This window comes from Dunckerocampus dactyliophorus, chromosome 18, assembly GCF_027744805.1.
Source record: "Dunckerocampus dactyliophorus isolate RoL2022-P2 chromosome 18, RoL_Ddac_1.1, whole genome shotgun sequence".
NCBI classification, from domain to species: domain Eukaryota; kingdom Metazoa; phylum Chordata; class Actinopteri; order Syngnathiformes; family Syngnathidae; genus Dunckerocampus; species Dunckerocampus dactyliophorus.
Genome location: NC_072836.1, coordinates 9,944,168 through 9,960,919, shown reverse-complemented (window position 1 = coordinate 9,960,919; position 16,752 = coordinate 9,944,168). Strand labels below are relative to the sequence as shown.

The 16,752-nt window shown below is 41.6% G+C and overlaps 1 protein-coding gene across 1 annotated transcript in view; it reads left to right on the top strand.

Annotated features, from left to right (window-relative positions):
* The window catches only part of fam20ca (FAM20C golgi associated secretory pathway kinase a), a 35,699-nt gene that overhangs the window by 16,174 nt on the left and 2,773 nt on the right, over positions 1 to 16,752 (top strand). Inside the window, exons 4-9 of the mRNA XM_054758936.1 lie at positions 10,235 to 10,327; positions 10,807 to 10,922; positions 10,994 to 11,174; positions 11,255 to 11,364; positions 14,094 to 14,175; positions 15,970 to 16,029. Coding sequence (XP_054614911.1) covers positions 10,235 to 10,327; positions 10,807 to 10,922; positions 10,994 to 11,174; positions 11,255 to 11,364; positions 14,094 to 14,175; positions 15,970 to 16,029 — 642 coding nt within the window. The remainder of the gene's footprint in view (positions 1 to 10,234; positions 10,328 to 10,806; positions 10,923 to 10,993; positions 11,175 to 11,254; positions 11,365 to 14,093; positions 14,176 to 15,969; positions 16,030 to 16,752) is intronic.

Here is a 16,752-nt window from a genome sequence, read left to right as displayed (position 1 = left end):
GTCCCAAGCTTTCAACTCCCCTAGCGCACTTCACATGGAGACATCGCTCATGAATGTTTTACTGGGTCAACTCCTGAGGAAGTGGAGGTTTTTTCTCTCTTCCATTCATCCCTTCTTCCTCCTATATGTCCATCGCTCTCTCATCATCGTCATCTCACTTCATAAATACATTATGAACTGTCAGGTTGATGTGTAGAAGCTAATAACACTAGATTCAAGGTATTTCGAGCTAAACCGGCGCAAATTAAAACCTTGCTGTCACATATTTTATACGACTCGCTATGATAACAAAGATGGATTGCACAGGCTGTGAGTGCAGCATTCCAGATGCTATTTTACCTCATTTGTTTAGCTTATTTCCCCCCATTGGAAGTATGTAAAACGGAAATAATCAGTTTCAAGGTCAAACTTGTATTAATTGTACAGGCATTGTTTAAAGTAACATTCTGAACTGTCATGCAAAGTAATGTAATTATCAAACACTCTTCTTTCTATCTTGTAATGTTCTTTTTTTCTCAATGCTTCTTGATATGTGGCAACAAAAAAAAAGCCAAAGAAAGAGCAAAACACAGCTGAGGTTTTTGTGTCGTCATGCGTCTTTTAACTTTAAGCAAAACTTTACTATTCACACTGATTATGACCTTTTTACACTCCTCCCATTTCAGCATTCATTTTTTTTAAATTAAAGTAGGCTATATCTTGTCAACTAAAGAAATGAAATTTGGATATAGTGGAGTAGTCAGTGTATAGCTTATATAGCAGTATACTGTAGATGTACTATCCACTGGAAAGGACTCAACACACAGCCATTATTGTCTGTTATTGTCTATTGACACTGACTACTTTCATTTATATCTATTTTCATAGTATTGTCCGTTGACAAGATATCATTTTTTTGCCCTGCAGTGGCTCTTCTTTTAATTGCGCACTTCACAAACACAGTCAGGACACTGATAAATTGTTACGTACAGCTTGCTCTTCTGACTCTTCAACACGAGCAAGTAACGTTGGAAAGGCGTCGGACTTCAGCAACAGTTTGGCAGATAGTCCAGCTTCGTATTCGTGTGAAGTGCCGCTGACAGATGAGCATATTTTTCTCTTGCTGGCCGGGAATCAGCAACTCCAACCACTTCTGCCTGACGCTTGCCACTTTAGGCACACTCGAACAAACATTTCCTGGGAGCCATTGCTCGACACAAAGCGAAGCAGGGGGGGGGGGGGGGGGGGGGGGGGTGCTGGGCATGCCAATTTAAGGAAGTCCGGGTTGCGTTGATGTCAACGGAATTCGGTGTTAAAAAAACACAGCGTACAGAGCCGTCCAAAACTGATTTCAGGTGTCACTTCCAAATGGGCAAACCTCATTATCTGACACGTTGGTATCGTTTAACGCGAGAACACAACATTGTAACAACATTTATAGGTCAGAAAAGAGGAAAGGCATAACAGGTCCCCTTTAAACAAAAACATATTTGACTTATTCAACGTGAGAGTACATTGTCTGTGAGTTTTGCCCAGCGTTGACACCGCTAGCTGCCGTTTGACTGACGCCACCATGAGCCTCAAACTCACCATACTCGGTCAAGTGTTTGTTCATCAAATGGCGTATTATAATCAAGCTATTTAACTTGCTACAACAGCAGACATATCGGGTAAAACAGGACACTACACTGCACACAGAGATCTCTACAGGCTGCAATGGTACAAGCCACAGGTGATTTGTTTTCATGATAGAAAGGCATTGATCAGCATATGCTGATCTTTTCCACGGAAATCAGCCGATACTGATTAGTGGCCGAGCGATTGGATCATCCCTGGTAGCTAGTGGTTGTTGCTCCGGACACGTACAGTGTTTATATTTCATGTGCATTTAGCGTGTGTCTATAGTATTCGTATTTATGTAATGCCCTTGTTTGTTGTGGTCCCTGACCGTGTCTATGTTACGGCTCTACACGGTTTGCTTACTCAGACATCCCATCCATGTAATTATATATACTCTAAAATGTGGGCTGGGCCAATTCCCAGGCTTCCCACAAGGAATGTCGCTGCTGCTTTTTGTCTGGAATGTTAAAAATGTACCTCCGGGAGATGAATCCGAGACGTCCAAATTGACTGTGTCCTTTTTTTCAGATGTAAGGAAAGCAGAACATTTGATTTATGGGATGAGAGAGATTCAAAAATACAACACAAAACACTCCATAATTGCATAATGATTTTTAATTGGACGACGAGGCGAAAGGCGGTTAACAGGCTAGACAAATTAAAACGCCACAAATTAACCGGACCACACACATTCCTTCGTTAAGTCTTTCCGAGGTAGATGGATCACAGAGCAGATGAATGAAACAACAGTTCACACAGAATAAGAGGGAGATCTTTGTGCTTGTTTTGGGCACAACAGCTTGTATTGTCGGTGTGTCCCATGCTAGGTGACAATTCGGACTGTGTGTGAGAGAAGAATGCAATCATTGTCCATCAATTATATGAGAGTAGAGCTCTCTAGTGTCAGGCCAGGAAGTGCTCAGGTCTGGTATCACCAACACTAACCAGGCGGGAATCTGATCCAGGGTCATGCCCGGTTTCACCTCACCTAGCCCATTTAGTGGCCTTTTATCATCCCTGGGTGGGAGTGATGCTAACAGTAGGGACACTGTGATGAATCAATGAGTCGAGTGTTTTTCTGTTGCAATTCCCTCATCATATCATCACATCATATTTTAGTAGCTGCCAGTCAACTGTCATTCAGAGGAGATTCTCCTAAATGTGGGCAAGAAACCGGTGAAGTAAAATGTGTGCAATAGTTTCTATCAGACGAAACTGTAAGTCAAGAGGTTTTTGTTTTGCTTTAGAAGAGGGTTGCCATGTTTTCTGCTCATTACAGTCAATCTTTTGTATTAGCACCACCTACAGGATTGGAGTGGAACGGTATCACATTATATAAAAATTGATGGGTCGGTGATTGTTAGCAACATTGATTTTTATGTATTGTTAGATTTTTATGTCTTTTTTTAACACTCCAGGGCCTTACGACAAAAAATTACATATTTTCAATGATTTTAACACTTCACAGGCCAGCATGTTTACATAGTTCCACTGTTTGCTTGTTGTTTTTTTTTTCTTTGAACTTTTTTTTACATGCACACCATTATCCAGCATCAGTAGAGACGCAAATGTATCATATCAACATAAAAGCAGCCTTGCAGAGAACAGTTAAAGATGTGAAATTGTGCTGCATGCTTTGATTGGGGCGAAAAGTGGCGCGATCTGGCGGACAAATGGCTCAAAACGTTCCATTTTAGGCGAACGAGCACAAATGAGAATTCTGAAATGTTGGAAAACTGAATATCATCTGGCAAGTTTCACTTCTATTCATTCAGCACAGCCAAAATGGCTTGAAAGTGGGAAAACAGCACAAAATGTCCCCATGGATCTCTTCAGGGTATTAATTCAGTTCATCCTAAAGTACAGTGGGCTTTCTTGCTGCTTAAGCCGCTGCACAAATGCAAACCCTCTGAACTTTTTTTTTTTTTTTTTTAACACACCACTTCCTCCTCCAGCGCCGTCACCCACTCTTGACCACAATGACATCTCTCAAGCACCACTTAGCCTCTTGATAGATGGTTTCTATTTAGGAAACGCCAGCCGACCACAAGCCGCCGCGCACAACACGAGAATCTTTGACAGCTCCAAATAGGAGCGCTCGGTCCAAGCACACAAACACCTTTGCCTCCATTTGGCAGCACTCGGAAAGACTCTTGAGATTGTCTTTTGGTTGTTTGTTTTTGGGGGAGAAGTTGAGGGTAGTTAACTTTGGGCTCTTTTTGGACGATCCAGATAAAGTAATGACTGGCTGCCAGCTCGGATGGAGCGTTTGTTTTGCATGTGTGTGGTTGTTACGGAACATTATCAAGGGAACTGGAGACAATAACAAGACTAGTAAATCAATCTCTGTTGTAGTGTATCCCAAACGGGGTTGAGGTCAGGTTCTTCCACACCAAACATTGCCTTGGTTGGACCTTACCTGGGTCATGCTACAACAAAAACTGAACCAAACTGTACATATGTATATAGGTCGCACCTGTCTATAATCCGCAGGTGTTCACGTCATAGCATTTGATATTTAGTACACATAAAGATGTTACACAGAAGGATTTTTTAAACTTTTGATTAAATAATCAAAACACGGATAGTTAAACGGTAGCCTACCAGAAAAGTCATTCTTTGCCGTCCTTCTCCTCCTCCTGGGAACTAAAACCACTCAAGTCATCTTGACAAGCTTTACAACTGAACAGCCACATAATTAGTCCTTCATCACACACTTTGTCAGTCTCTCTCTCTCTCTTTCATTGTGGCTCTTTGTGTCACTTTTGTCTCGAGCCATTAGCCGGGGGGGGGGGGGGGGGGGGGGGGGTTGGCAGTCTAAGTAGTCCAAACAAAAGCTGTAGTAATTCTACAAACTTACTTATTACTCTGTCAGAGATTGGTGCATAAGACTTCAAAACATGATATTAGCTTCTACTTCACTCATTCACGTCCCTTCCTCCTGAAACTGCACACCAAGCATCATGGGAAATGCAGTTTTTAGCCATAAATTAGCCACCCTATCACAGTATAAGCCGCAGGGTTCAAAGCATGAGAAAAAAGTAGCAGCTTACACTCCGGAGATCACAGTTCATAATACATAAGTGGTGAGGAAGGACAACATCCCTTTTGTTCTTTTTCTTTAACTTTTGTCCCTTCCTTATGTCTCCCAAGCATTAGGCAGACTCTTCTGATCGCAACGCGCTAAAGACAGGAAAAGTGAAGTTACACGTCATAAAATGCTCAGAAAAGGAAAAACAATATTGGCTGCACGCTGGCCCAAGCCGCAAAAGCGTCGTCACCATCATCATGGATAAAGATGGTATTCTTGAACATAAGAAAGGATGTGATCCTATGGAATGGATAACGTAGTAGCATAGTGGTCTCATTGGGACTTCTTTTTGTCCCAATAAGGCTGTCTCTCCCTATCTTGCACACTGGTTTGGCCCAGCGTGTCCTTCGTGTGTCCTGTGTACAGTGTGAGTGAAGTAGGTCTTCATTTCGGTATAAGTTGTGATTTACACTAAAATTCAACATAGGAACAGAACTGATGATTGAGCGTGTTAGGTTTGTGTTTACTGTAGCTGGAAGACCACTGGGGAAACAGTATTAAGTTTTATATTAGTTATATTGATATCATATATCAAATAAAATGCATGGATTCTATGTTTATCTGATAATTGTAGAGGACGTTGTATTGGATGTTTGCATGCCTAAAAATGCTAGCTGATGCAGTGTGTGGAAATTCCGGAATAATGAGCCAAATCTATTTTAAAATCAGCGGCACCCCAGTACACGACTATTTTGGGAACGCATAGAATGAATCACACCGCATTTTTGGACTGGAAGATTCCAATTACATGTGATTATTCACTGGGTGATATCAGGTGTTTCTGACTGATCAACTGTATATCTGACTTGGTCGCCCTCAGTGGGAACTTCATACCAACATATGGTGTTTGACTTTATGTAACAGTGGTCAGCCTTGCACACTGCCCAGGCTTGATCCCACGACCACACATCCCCTCCAAATGAGAGTCGTGCATGCTAGCCAGTAGGCTAAAAACTGAGGCTCTCAACCCATCGGCCCGCACAGTTCCTAAGGTATCGGGGAGTGAGGTTTACTTTACGTACTATCAAATTTATTGTGTGATTCTTCCTTTGGGTGTCGTCGAGGTTGTGCTATACTGATTTGTACATATATATATATATAAATATATATATATGCAAGAAATACCAGCCATATTTTGCATTTTTAATTAAACTATGAACTGACGACAGTGCACTTTGGAATAGTAATATTAAAATCTAAGCCTCTGAAGCCTATTTTTTGCCAGCCCGGCAGTTCTTAGAGTTTACTGACAGGATTTTATTCCGCTCTCATCACTTTCCACGTCACTCAGCTGGCGTGTGATGACTCATGATAATGCCCTCTCATTTCATGCGTGGGTAGGAACAAAAACACCCGGGGAAAAGCTCTTTAAACCCCCCCATTGATTCCCGTTGCCTTTCAAGTGTCTTAATGTGCTGACCTAAGAGCATGCGTGTCAACAGCCTCATTTCCTGTTTTTCCCCCACATTCATCAGTTCAAATCTTTGCATTTTGTGTCCATCGAGGCAATATTCTCAGCTCACCTGCACCTTCAACCTTGTGTTTTGAAGGACAGAAGAATCTGGAATAGATTGTGTGCATAAGAGTGACTAACAAAGCAATCCACCACCTCTCTAGTTTCATATTTAGCAATGGAAAAGCGGCGGCGTGTGGATTTACAGTTTGATATCCTGTCAAAGTTGGCGCTAAACGCTCAGGATGCAAAAGGGATCATGCAAAAATTGGTGAGTCGGTGTGCAGCAACAACATAAGCGCTGGAAAGCTTATTGTTCTAAACATCCCCAATCTGCTGTGTTTTGACATCTGATCACAGCTGACCCGACAATACCCTCGGCACGGAGTACGCAATTCGCGGTCGGTATTCTATGCAAAGCCGGTCGAGAAAAAACTCCCTGCGCAGGATTTCTTCAGTGCTATTGAAAACAGTTAATCCTCTGTGGATGGATATGTAAATATGACCAAGTGTGGATGAGCATTGCTGGAACACTCTTGTTTGTTGAGGATAAACCAATATGATTTTTTGTTTGTTTGTTGTGCGGAATGGAAAGGAAGCGGGAGAGATGCTAGAAAACAGGTTCTGTCATTCAAGGATATAAAACCTCCTGATCCCTTTAGTTTATGCATACAAACAACATGCATGTCGTTCTGCAGACCTCAATATGCACCTGCAGTCCACGCACGGTACAACCCGCACTCTAAATGGAGTGCATTTTCTTATTCTTAGTGTTATAAGAGGGATGAAACACAGTTTAAAAAGCAATCCTGATCTTGGAAATAGTCAATTCCTCGAGCTGAAAACCATCAGTGAACATGGAAAGATCTGGAAATTTTAAGTTTGGAAAGCAAACAAATCCCCTAAATTTTGCAGTTTCTCTGAGGTCCTTTCAGTTATGTTGAAGCCCAGCTCTGTCAATCAAGGACAGAAGAATGAGCAATCACTCCCACAATAAAGGGTAGGAAAGACTTAAGAGTTGAGCCGCAGCATACATATCTTCAAACAAATATTCCAGACCCGAATGCAGCATTTTTTCCCTACAAAAAGGTCTGAAAATTTTTACACGCAAACCAACGAGTGGCGCCAAGCGAGTCAGAGCTTTTCTTCCTGTCACTTACACATACCAGTGACCTGGAGGGATGCAGTGGACCCAAACTCAGTGGAAAAGGTGTTTGGACAAGTTAGCAAACAACAGAGGAAGAGTTATGATGATAATCTTAAAATATTGGCGATGAGCAAATACTGTATATACTCATATATAATGCAGACTTTGCAGACCCTAAGCCTATTCAATTGCAATTAATTGCATTTTGTCCATAGTTAAGTCATGATTAATCACAAATTATCATAATTAATCAAATTTTATGTAAAGTAGTATACATTTTGGAAATATGGCCCATTATTTTATTTAGAAATCCCCCAGCTTTTGTATGTTTAATGCGAGCGGCGACTTGTCCCACTTTGTGTGGTGGTCCTTGAAGACACCTTCTAACTTTCTCCCATGCCACACAGACTTTACTGGATTTCTCCACTTTTTCTTTCACTTCACATTTGGTCCCAAATGCTAATACTATGTGGAAAAACAAGTCCAGGTTTGTACTGGTGAACGGTGGGTCTGAATTCATTTACTGCTTTTAATTTGATGTTTTTCATGTCATAGTTTTACACAACACATAGTTACTACAGTAGCTAGCGCACTGCTAATGCTAGCCCTGCTATTGCTATTTGGATCCATTCTCGTCTTCAGTCATGTCACATTGACACAAGCCCCCTAATAGCTGTCCTCGGCTATGCCTGCCGGTGACTAGCAGCTCGTAACACAAATTTTTGGCTTGCGGTTCAAAGCAACAAATCAGCCGAGAGACACCACGCATCTAAAGAACACTGGTTAGTTGGGACACTCATATGCTAAGGTAACACTGTATGAATGTCAATAAAATAATACCGACAGTGCTCCAGTGCCTTCTCTCTCTGGCAGTCGACGTACTCCGTGACAACTCAACTCACAGCGACAGTAAATACAAATAATTTCAGACATCTGCCAGGGCTTTGAAGCTAAACTTACCATTCAAAATAACACCTTTTCTTTGTCTATTTCTGCTCAATATTTGTTCCCGTTGGTGGCTCCACATCCACCGCTGCGTTTCCTCGAACTATGGTGTGGGCCGAGGGTCAAACAGGACGTGCGCAAGTTAATCGCACGTCAAAAAAAATAGTGCCGTTACAGGAAATGTTCATTACTGTGTTAACTTTGACAGCAATGTCATTTAATGCGCTATAAATATATATATTTTTGAAAAATAGTGGTTGTCTTATATCCAGGGTTTCCTATATTTGGGTCAATATGGTATATAAACTTACTACATACGCACAGTGTGTGCGTGTGCGTGCGTACGTGTGTGTTTGTGCGGGGGACTAACCATGATCAAAAGCAAAGCCATTAGGACCTCATCGGCCAGCCCAATTATACGTCTGTAAAAGCTTTTGCTTGTTTATTCCAAAGTGATTTCCCACTGTACCGCCAGCTAGATTGAAAGCAGGAATTGGATTCTTCGGATGTGTGGGGACTGAAAAAAACTGTTAGCTATTGTCATTAAAATGATGGTTGAAGCTAAATCCGGTGAAGGCACTGCAGTGATCTTATGAAATCCCTTTGTACAAGTAATATACTTAATGTTCCTATTCTATCTCCACTAATCCTTGTCAGGGTTTTCAATCAGTACTTCATTTTTTTGTGAAATATTTCTGCATGGAAGTTTTTAGCATGCACATCTTACTCCTAAATCCCAAGCTTTTTTGTTGATAATCACGTCTTGTCCACTTGTGTAGTTGTGTGTAATAAACTGTCCACAAGGAGGGTAGTTAGAGGAGCAGGGCTTTACAGACCCTAAGCCTTGGCCTGATCCTCCGACAAGGACTCTAAGCCATCTGGCCAGATGAGAGCATCTCTCTCTCTCTTTCGCTTTCTCTCAGGCTTCTGACTCTTGATCGGGATTCAACCCTGTGCTTACAATTTACTGTGTTCTGTGTGAAGGACTGCCAGGGAGGCTCTGGTGCTCAAAGATAGTGACCTCGCCTGCAGGCCCGCCCGCTGCTCCCCTCTCAGAGCCAAAAGACCTCACTTTCCCCCTGCATCTTTTATTGTGGAGGGGTCAAACAGACAACAGCATCAGGATACATAGTCTGTGGTCATTTTGAAAAAAAAAAAAGAAGAAGAAACTATTCATTTTCAATAATTGGTATATATCGCCTCATAATAACTCTATGTCAGTGAAGTGGTGGACTGTACTCCGTGGGGTGATCTCATTTTGTTCACATGGCTGTTAATGACATTTGTGGCGCCTCCTATCGGTCGTACTCAAACTGCTGTGGGAGACATGCTAGCATACATGTACTGCAGATATTCTCAAAGTTTGATAATCATTCAACAGATGGCCAATGACCTGTGGACAGTTAGTTGCTATGTTCCATCCGTGCCCCTGCAATGACGTTTTGCTTGATGGCGGCCGTGCTTTTCAACCAATCTTGCTCAAATTCTACACACATGGGCTTGTCAGTCCCCTAAAGTTGTGTACCAAATTTGGTGGGGATACCTAATCCTACAGTGGGTGTTTTGTAGAGCTGTGTGAGAATTTTCAAGTCACTTTGACCTGTGGGGTTTGATAACAGCGGCACCTTTTGGTATATTTGTCAGGAAAATAATAGCACAGGCAACACAATAGGGGTGTGTGTTTTGACAAATTTTCACCCGTTTGTGTGGAGCGGTTCAGGAGTCGTAGAGTTAGCTGGCACAACCGATACGTGCAATCATGCGTCCTGGTGCTTTCACTTGTATTTGCATCCGTTACATTTGCCGGTATTCTCCTCCTCTATAACATCCACGGTGAAAGCCTGAGCCCATGTAAGAGCTTTAAAACTGCAGAGTCGGCACATTGTGACTGACAGGCAGCTACATACTATTACGAGTCTATTATTCATCGTCGCCATGGCAACTAGGCCTGTTTTTAAAATCCTACTTGTGTTGACAACTTATCTTAATCATTTTTCAGGCAGACCCGTGAGCAGGAAACGCCTCCGGACTTCTTCTACTTCTCAGACTTTGAAAGGCACAACGCGGAGATCGCCGCCTTTCACTTGGACAGGTATAGACACACACACACACACACACACACACACACACACGCACACACACACTCACTCACTGACACACAGGTGCTCCTTTGTCACCATGGCTCAACATGACGGTGCAGATTGCAGCTCCTCAACAATGGCGTCCCCTGTAAGCTTAGGTTTCGTCAACTTGGCTGCTCGGATCAACACGTCAATCTCGCTTGTGTGTGTGTATGCATGTGTGTGTGTCTGCTCCCACGAGGCTTAGTCTCAAACGGGTCACTTGGAAGACGAAAGGGAGAGAATGATCTTACATAAAAAGCACATAGAAAGAAGACAGACAGGGCAGTGATAAATTGCTGTTGTGGGACGTCCTCTACATTGTTGTGTTTGTGTGTGTTGGTAGGACAGGTTGGACAAAAATATGCACGTTGTTTGCTTTCAACATACACGTTTAACATTGAGTACAAAATCCTGGAAAATATCTCCTTCATATTTCTTTTCCTTCCAGGATCCTTGACTTCCGAAGAGTTCCCCCGGTGGCAGGGCGGCTGATCAACATGACTCGAGAGATACGAGACGTGACGCGCGACAAAAAGCTCTGGAGGACTTTCTTCATCTCGCCAGGTAGAAACATCAAGAATGGGGTTGGTCCTCTTGTTGTCATTTTCTCCTCTATATGTTATGTCTTTCCCCAGCCAACAACGTCTGCTTCTACGGAGAATGTTCCTACTACTGCACCACTGAGCACGCCCTGTGCGGTAAACCCGACCAGATCGAAGGCTCCCTCGCCGCCTTCCTGCCCGACCTCAACTTGGCCAAACGCAAGACGTGGAGAAACCCCTGGAGACGCTCCTACCACAAACGCAAGAAGGCAGAGTGAGAAGCACACCTCAATGCATACGCTCTGCTTTTCATCAGTGAGATATTGATTTATTGTTTGCTGTTCATGCATCCAGGTGGGAGGTTGATCCAGATTACTGTGACGAGGTGAAGCAGACGCCTCCGTATGACCGTGGTACTCGACTGCTGGATGTGATGGACATGACCATCTTTGACTTCCTCATGGGTAGGAGCCCACTCTTGATGTGTAACTGTTGTTTTGCATCCTGTATTGGTTATCATTGAAATGAATGGGATCGCATGCGTACATAGACATTATTAATGATAACTGCCACTTTACATAATAGAAATAAATAGAAAGACTCAAAATCAACTACAAAGTCCCGCGATACACACACTCACGAATGAACCCATCCACATGCATAACATAGACACGTCATATAATGAATGTGATCGCTCCTCCCCCCAGTTATTAATAGGTAACTCTATCCTTGCATAATAGAAATAAACTGAATGACTAGAAATAAGGACTCTCGCTTATGCTCGGACACATGCATAAGCACAACATACAGTGGTGTGAAAACGTGTTTGCCCCCTTCCTGATTTATTACTTTTTTGCATGTTTGTCACACTTAAATGTTTCAGATCATGAAACAAATTGACACTGAACACAAACTGCAGTTTTTAAATGAAACTTTTTATATTTTTAAGGGAGAAAAGAATTTCAAACCTACATGGTCCGGTGTGAAAAAGAGATTGCCCCCTAAACCTAATAACTGGTTGGGCCACCCTTAGCAGCAACAACTGCAATCAGGCGTTTGTGATAACTTGCAATGAGTCTCTTACAGCGCTGTGGAGGAATTCTGGCCCACTCATCTTTGCAGAATTGTTGTAATTCAGCCACATTGGAGGGTTTTCCAGCATGAAGCGCCTTTTTAAGGTCATGCCACAGCATCTCAATAGGATTCAGGTCAGGACTTTGACTAGGTCACTCCAAAGTCTTCTTTTTGTTTTTCTTCAGCCATTCAGAGGTGGACTTGCTGGTGTGTTTTGGATCATTGTCCTGCTGCAGAACCCAAGTTGGTTTCAACTTCAGGTCACCAACAGATGGATTTTTTAGTAGACAGCAGAATTCATGGTTCCATTTATCGCAGCAAGTCTTCCAGGTCCTGAAGCAGCAAAACAGCCCCAGACCATCACGCTACCACCGCCATATTTTACTGTTTGTCTGGTGTTCTTTTTCTGAAATACCGCGTTACTTTTACACCAGATGTAATGGGACACACACCTTCCAAAAAGTTAAACTTTTCTGCCGTCAGACCACAGAGTATTTTCCCTGGGTCTTGGGGATTATCAAGATATTTTCTAACAAAATTGAGATGAGCCTTAATGTTGTTTTTGTTCATCTGTGGTTTTTGTATTGGAACTCTGCCATGCAGGCCGAGTGTCTTTCTTATGGTGGAGTCATGAACACTGACCTTAACTGCAGCAAGTGAGGTCTGCAGTTCTTTGGATACTGCTGTGGGGTCTTTTGTGACCTCTTGGATGAGTCGCCACTGCGCTCTCGGGGTAATTTTTGGGGTAAAGGTTCACCACTGTTTCATGTTTTTGCCATTTGTGGAATAATGGCTCTCACCGTGGTTCGCTTAAGTCCCAAAGCTTTAGAAATGGCTTTATAACTGACTAACAAATCTCAAGTAATGTCAGTTAAGTTATGTTTTCAAGGGGGAGCAAACACTTTTTCACACAGGGCCATGTAAGTTTCTATTTTTTCCCCCCCTTAATAATAAAAACATCAACAAATATTTCAATTTGTTTCATGATCTGAAACATTTAAGTGTGACAAACATGCAAAAAAATAAGAAATCAGGAAGGGGGCAAACACGTTTTCACACCACTGTACATGTCATATAATTAATGTGCTCCTCTCACCAGTTATTAATGATAACCGCTTCCTTGCATTCTAAAAATAAGCACTGTAAATTCCAGACTATTGAGCGCGCATGAATATAAGCTGCAAATTTAAAAAAAAAAAATTTTTTGCGCATATATAGGTTGCACAGGTCTATAAGCTAAGCTAAGCCATGTTGTAACATGGGATTTTTACACAGAACAACGCACTATAAACCTTGCAATCCTGCACGCGGTGTTCCCAGCATCATTCATTAGCTCCACTGAGACGTGAAACGATTTATTTCATCGGAGTTCAACAGCTGCCGCAATCCAAGCAGAAGCTGTAGTAATTCTGCACTTGATCAAACTTAAGGTTTGTCAGATCAAAACACGATTCCCGCGTAAGACGTCAAAACATGATATTAACGTCCACTTCAGGAATTCACTACTTCCAGACTCCGCACTTAAAGTATCATGGGAACTGCAGCTATTTTAGCCATAAATTAGCCGCATCTTTGTTCAATCCGTAGAGTGTGTAATGCGTGTCAAAAAAGTAGCATCTTATAGTCTGGAAATCAAAGTAGAAAGACTGAAAATAAACCACAAAGTCAAAGCCCACGGTTTACTCGCTCACGCACAAGTACAGTAGACATGTCATTGCTCCTCCTACCAGTTGTTAATGATAACCACCACCTTGCATAATAAACATAAGTAGAAAGACTCAGAGTAATTCACAAAGTCAAAAGCCCCGCTACACTTGATCATACACAAACATATTCACGTGGTGCACAGTAGACGTGTCATACAATCAATGCAAACGCTCCTCCTGCCATTTATTTATATACTCTATATATAATAATAATAATGCATATAACCACCACCTTACATAATAAAAATAAATACGACTCTAAATAAGCCACAAAGTCAGGAAAGTTGCAGTATTACATGCTTGTATCATAAAGTGAATAAAGTAAACGTGGTGTAAACGCGATGTAGAGCAGTGTGAGTGTGCCCCTGTGAAGCAGTGCCAGTTTGACCTTTGATGCCGATTTCCTTCTCCAGGTAATATGGATCGCCATCATTACGAGACCTTTGAGAAGTTTGGAAATGACACCTTCATTATTCACCTTGACAACGGAAGAGGGTAACATGAAAGCATCTTAAATGGGGAAACTGATTTACGCAGTAGAGCTCAATGCTCTTAATGATGTAACTAACTGATCTTCACATTCACATAATTAAGAGGGTTTTTTTAATTAAGAGCATTTGTTTGTCGCAAAATAAGATAATAGTATGAGAATAGCTCCGTATTTTGTTATTATTAGGGATGTCACGAGACGCTCTGTTCACAAGACGAGACCATACACGAGATTTGAACACTTTGACAGCACTTTTAAAGCACTTTTAAAGGGTTGGTTTGGATTTTTTTACATGAAGTTGTACGACATCCCCATTGGGGGTGGACTATATCAACAGTGACTTACTCCCCCCCATTTGGTCCCGTGAGTCCAGTTGGCATGTTTATCCATGACAGAGCTCCACGGCCATCTTGTTTACGTGTGTTCCACAGAGGAAGAAGATGCAAGCGTCTTCATCACATACACACGATTGCATGATGAGCAATTTGTGAGGTCTGATTTTTTTTTTTTTTGAGCAGGCTTTTTTATGATGCAAATGTGTTACTCTTTTGAACACGTATTGTTTTGGGAAGCCAAACTCTTTACTTAAATGACCCGGCAACTAAGCAGATCTACGTTGCTCGTCACGGAAATCCGAGAAGAACTGGACTCGCGGGACCAAATGGGGGGGGTGAGTCGCTGTTGATATAGTTCAATGCTGATGGGGATGTCATACAACTTCATGTCAAAATATCCAAACTATCCCTTTAAGAAACTACTAATGAAAAAATATTAAAAAATATATGACAATGTATTGCAGTCTACTAATTTAATATCTAGTATATTACACTCTTCTGCACTCTGTGTGTATGCTAGCGGCCCCACATTCCACCCACCGAGACTGTATGACTGACAAAAGCGCTCCTCCGTTCAGACGCGTGAAGGCGCTGAAACCGATGCACAGAGTGAATCCTCTTCATGCTTGTTTGGAGGCGAGAGATGAGGAAAACAGACACGCATGCATATGTTATTTAATATTGTCCCAGGCCCACATGAGATATTTTTCTGAATGAGAACTCTTGTCATGATTTAATCTTGTGGGATCCTGTGACACGAGATCTTGTGACAGCCCTAGTTAGTATGAAACAAAAAAGTTTTATACAGTACAAGTAGGTGTGTCCAAACTTTTGACTGCTGCTGTCTATACAGTATATGCATATGTGCCTTCTTCAAAAACCTATTGGGGGACCTATTCACATCATCGTGGGTGAGCTCATGGAAAGACTAGCAAAAAAAAAAATGTTTGTAGTCCCTCGTGAGCACAGTTGCATTGTGTTTGGTGTTTGGCAGCATTACTGAACACTAGGGGTGCAACGATACACAAAATTCACAGTTTGGTTCCGTTCGATATGTTTGTGTTACGGTTCGATATTTTTTTGATCCAAAAAATAAATTACCTTGCCTTTTTTAATTTGAATTTTATTGAAATTGCCAACATTTTTCTCCCGTTTCAACATTTTCAGCATGGTGTGAATGTGGGAGGTAGAGCTCAGTGCCACCTAAGCCAGAGTAGATGATCACAGATACACTGAGCTTCCAGCAAGAGCGCCGTCAGAAGTTAATAAAATAAATACGAAACTGCGTATTGTTCAATACCTGGGTCACGGTTCGGTACGCATGTGTATTGGACGGTTCGATAAAGACGTATTGTTCCACCCCTAGTGAACACCCACAGTCAATACAATATGTAGCCTTGTGGAGTGCATGTACAGTGTTAATGACACCGTAATGTACTGTATGTGTGCATGTCACCCATGCAGGTTTGGAAAACACTCACATGATGAGATGTCCATCCTGGTGCCTCTCAGTCAGTGTTGCAGGTCAGAAGGGGATACGTTTCTTTCATGTGAACATTTTAGTTATTGTTACTCACTATATGAACAAAAGCGTTGGGACCCATGGCCACTATAGGAAGTAAAAATGTACGAAAGTATGGCCTTTGCAGCTATAACAGCCCCCACTCTTCTTGGGAAAGACTGTTCAGGATGTTGGAGTGTGTCTGTGGGGAAACAGAAAAACTGCCTTCCAAGTTAGTTGGAAGTCTGGAATGTCTTGGGAGAATGATGAGGTTCATTGGCTGATTAATTGATTAAAAAGAGTTTCTTAATACTTTTTGTCTATGGAGTGCAGGGGCGTCCACACTTTTTCCACTGTGGGTCACATACGGAAAAATGAAAAGATGATATTTTGTAAACCAATAAATGTAGATATGCAGAAAGATATAGATATAGGTGAAAGAATGTCTTATGTTATTAGTATCAACTTTGATTTTTGCTCTTTTTTTCTATTTTTGCTGTTTTTTTAGTTGACAAATATTTCAATTTCCTTCTTAAATGATCATTGTCAATTTTCTTTTCGGAATATTATGACTTTATTCCCATTGTAGGCTTAAGGTGAGGGTGAGTTCTTACTTTATGTACTATTACAACTTTTTCTCCAACCTAATCCAACCTTTATTTTGTTTTGTTTGTTTTTCTTCATATCACAACTTTTAAAATAACAACTTTTAAATTCAGACATTTTTTTTCCTCATAATAATATGA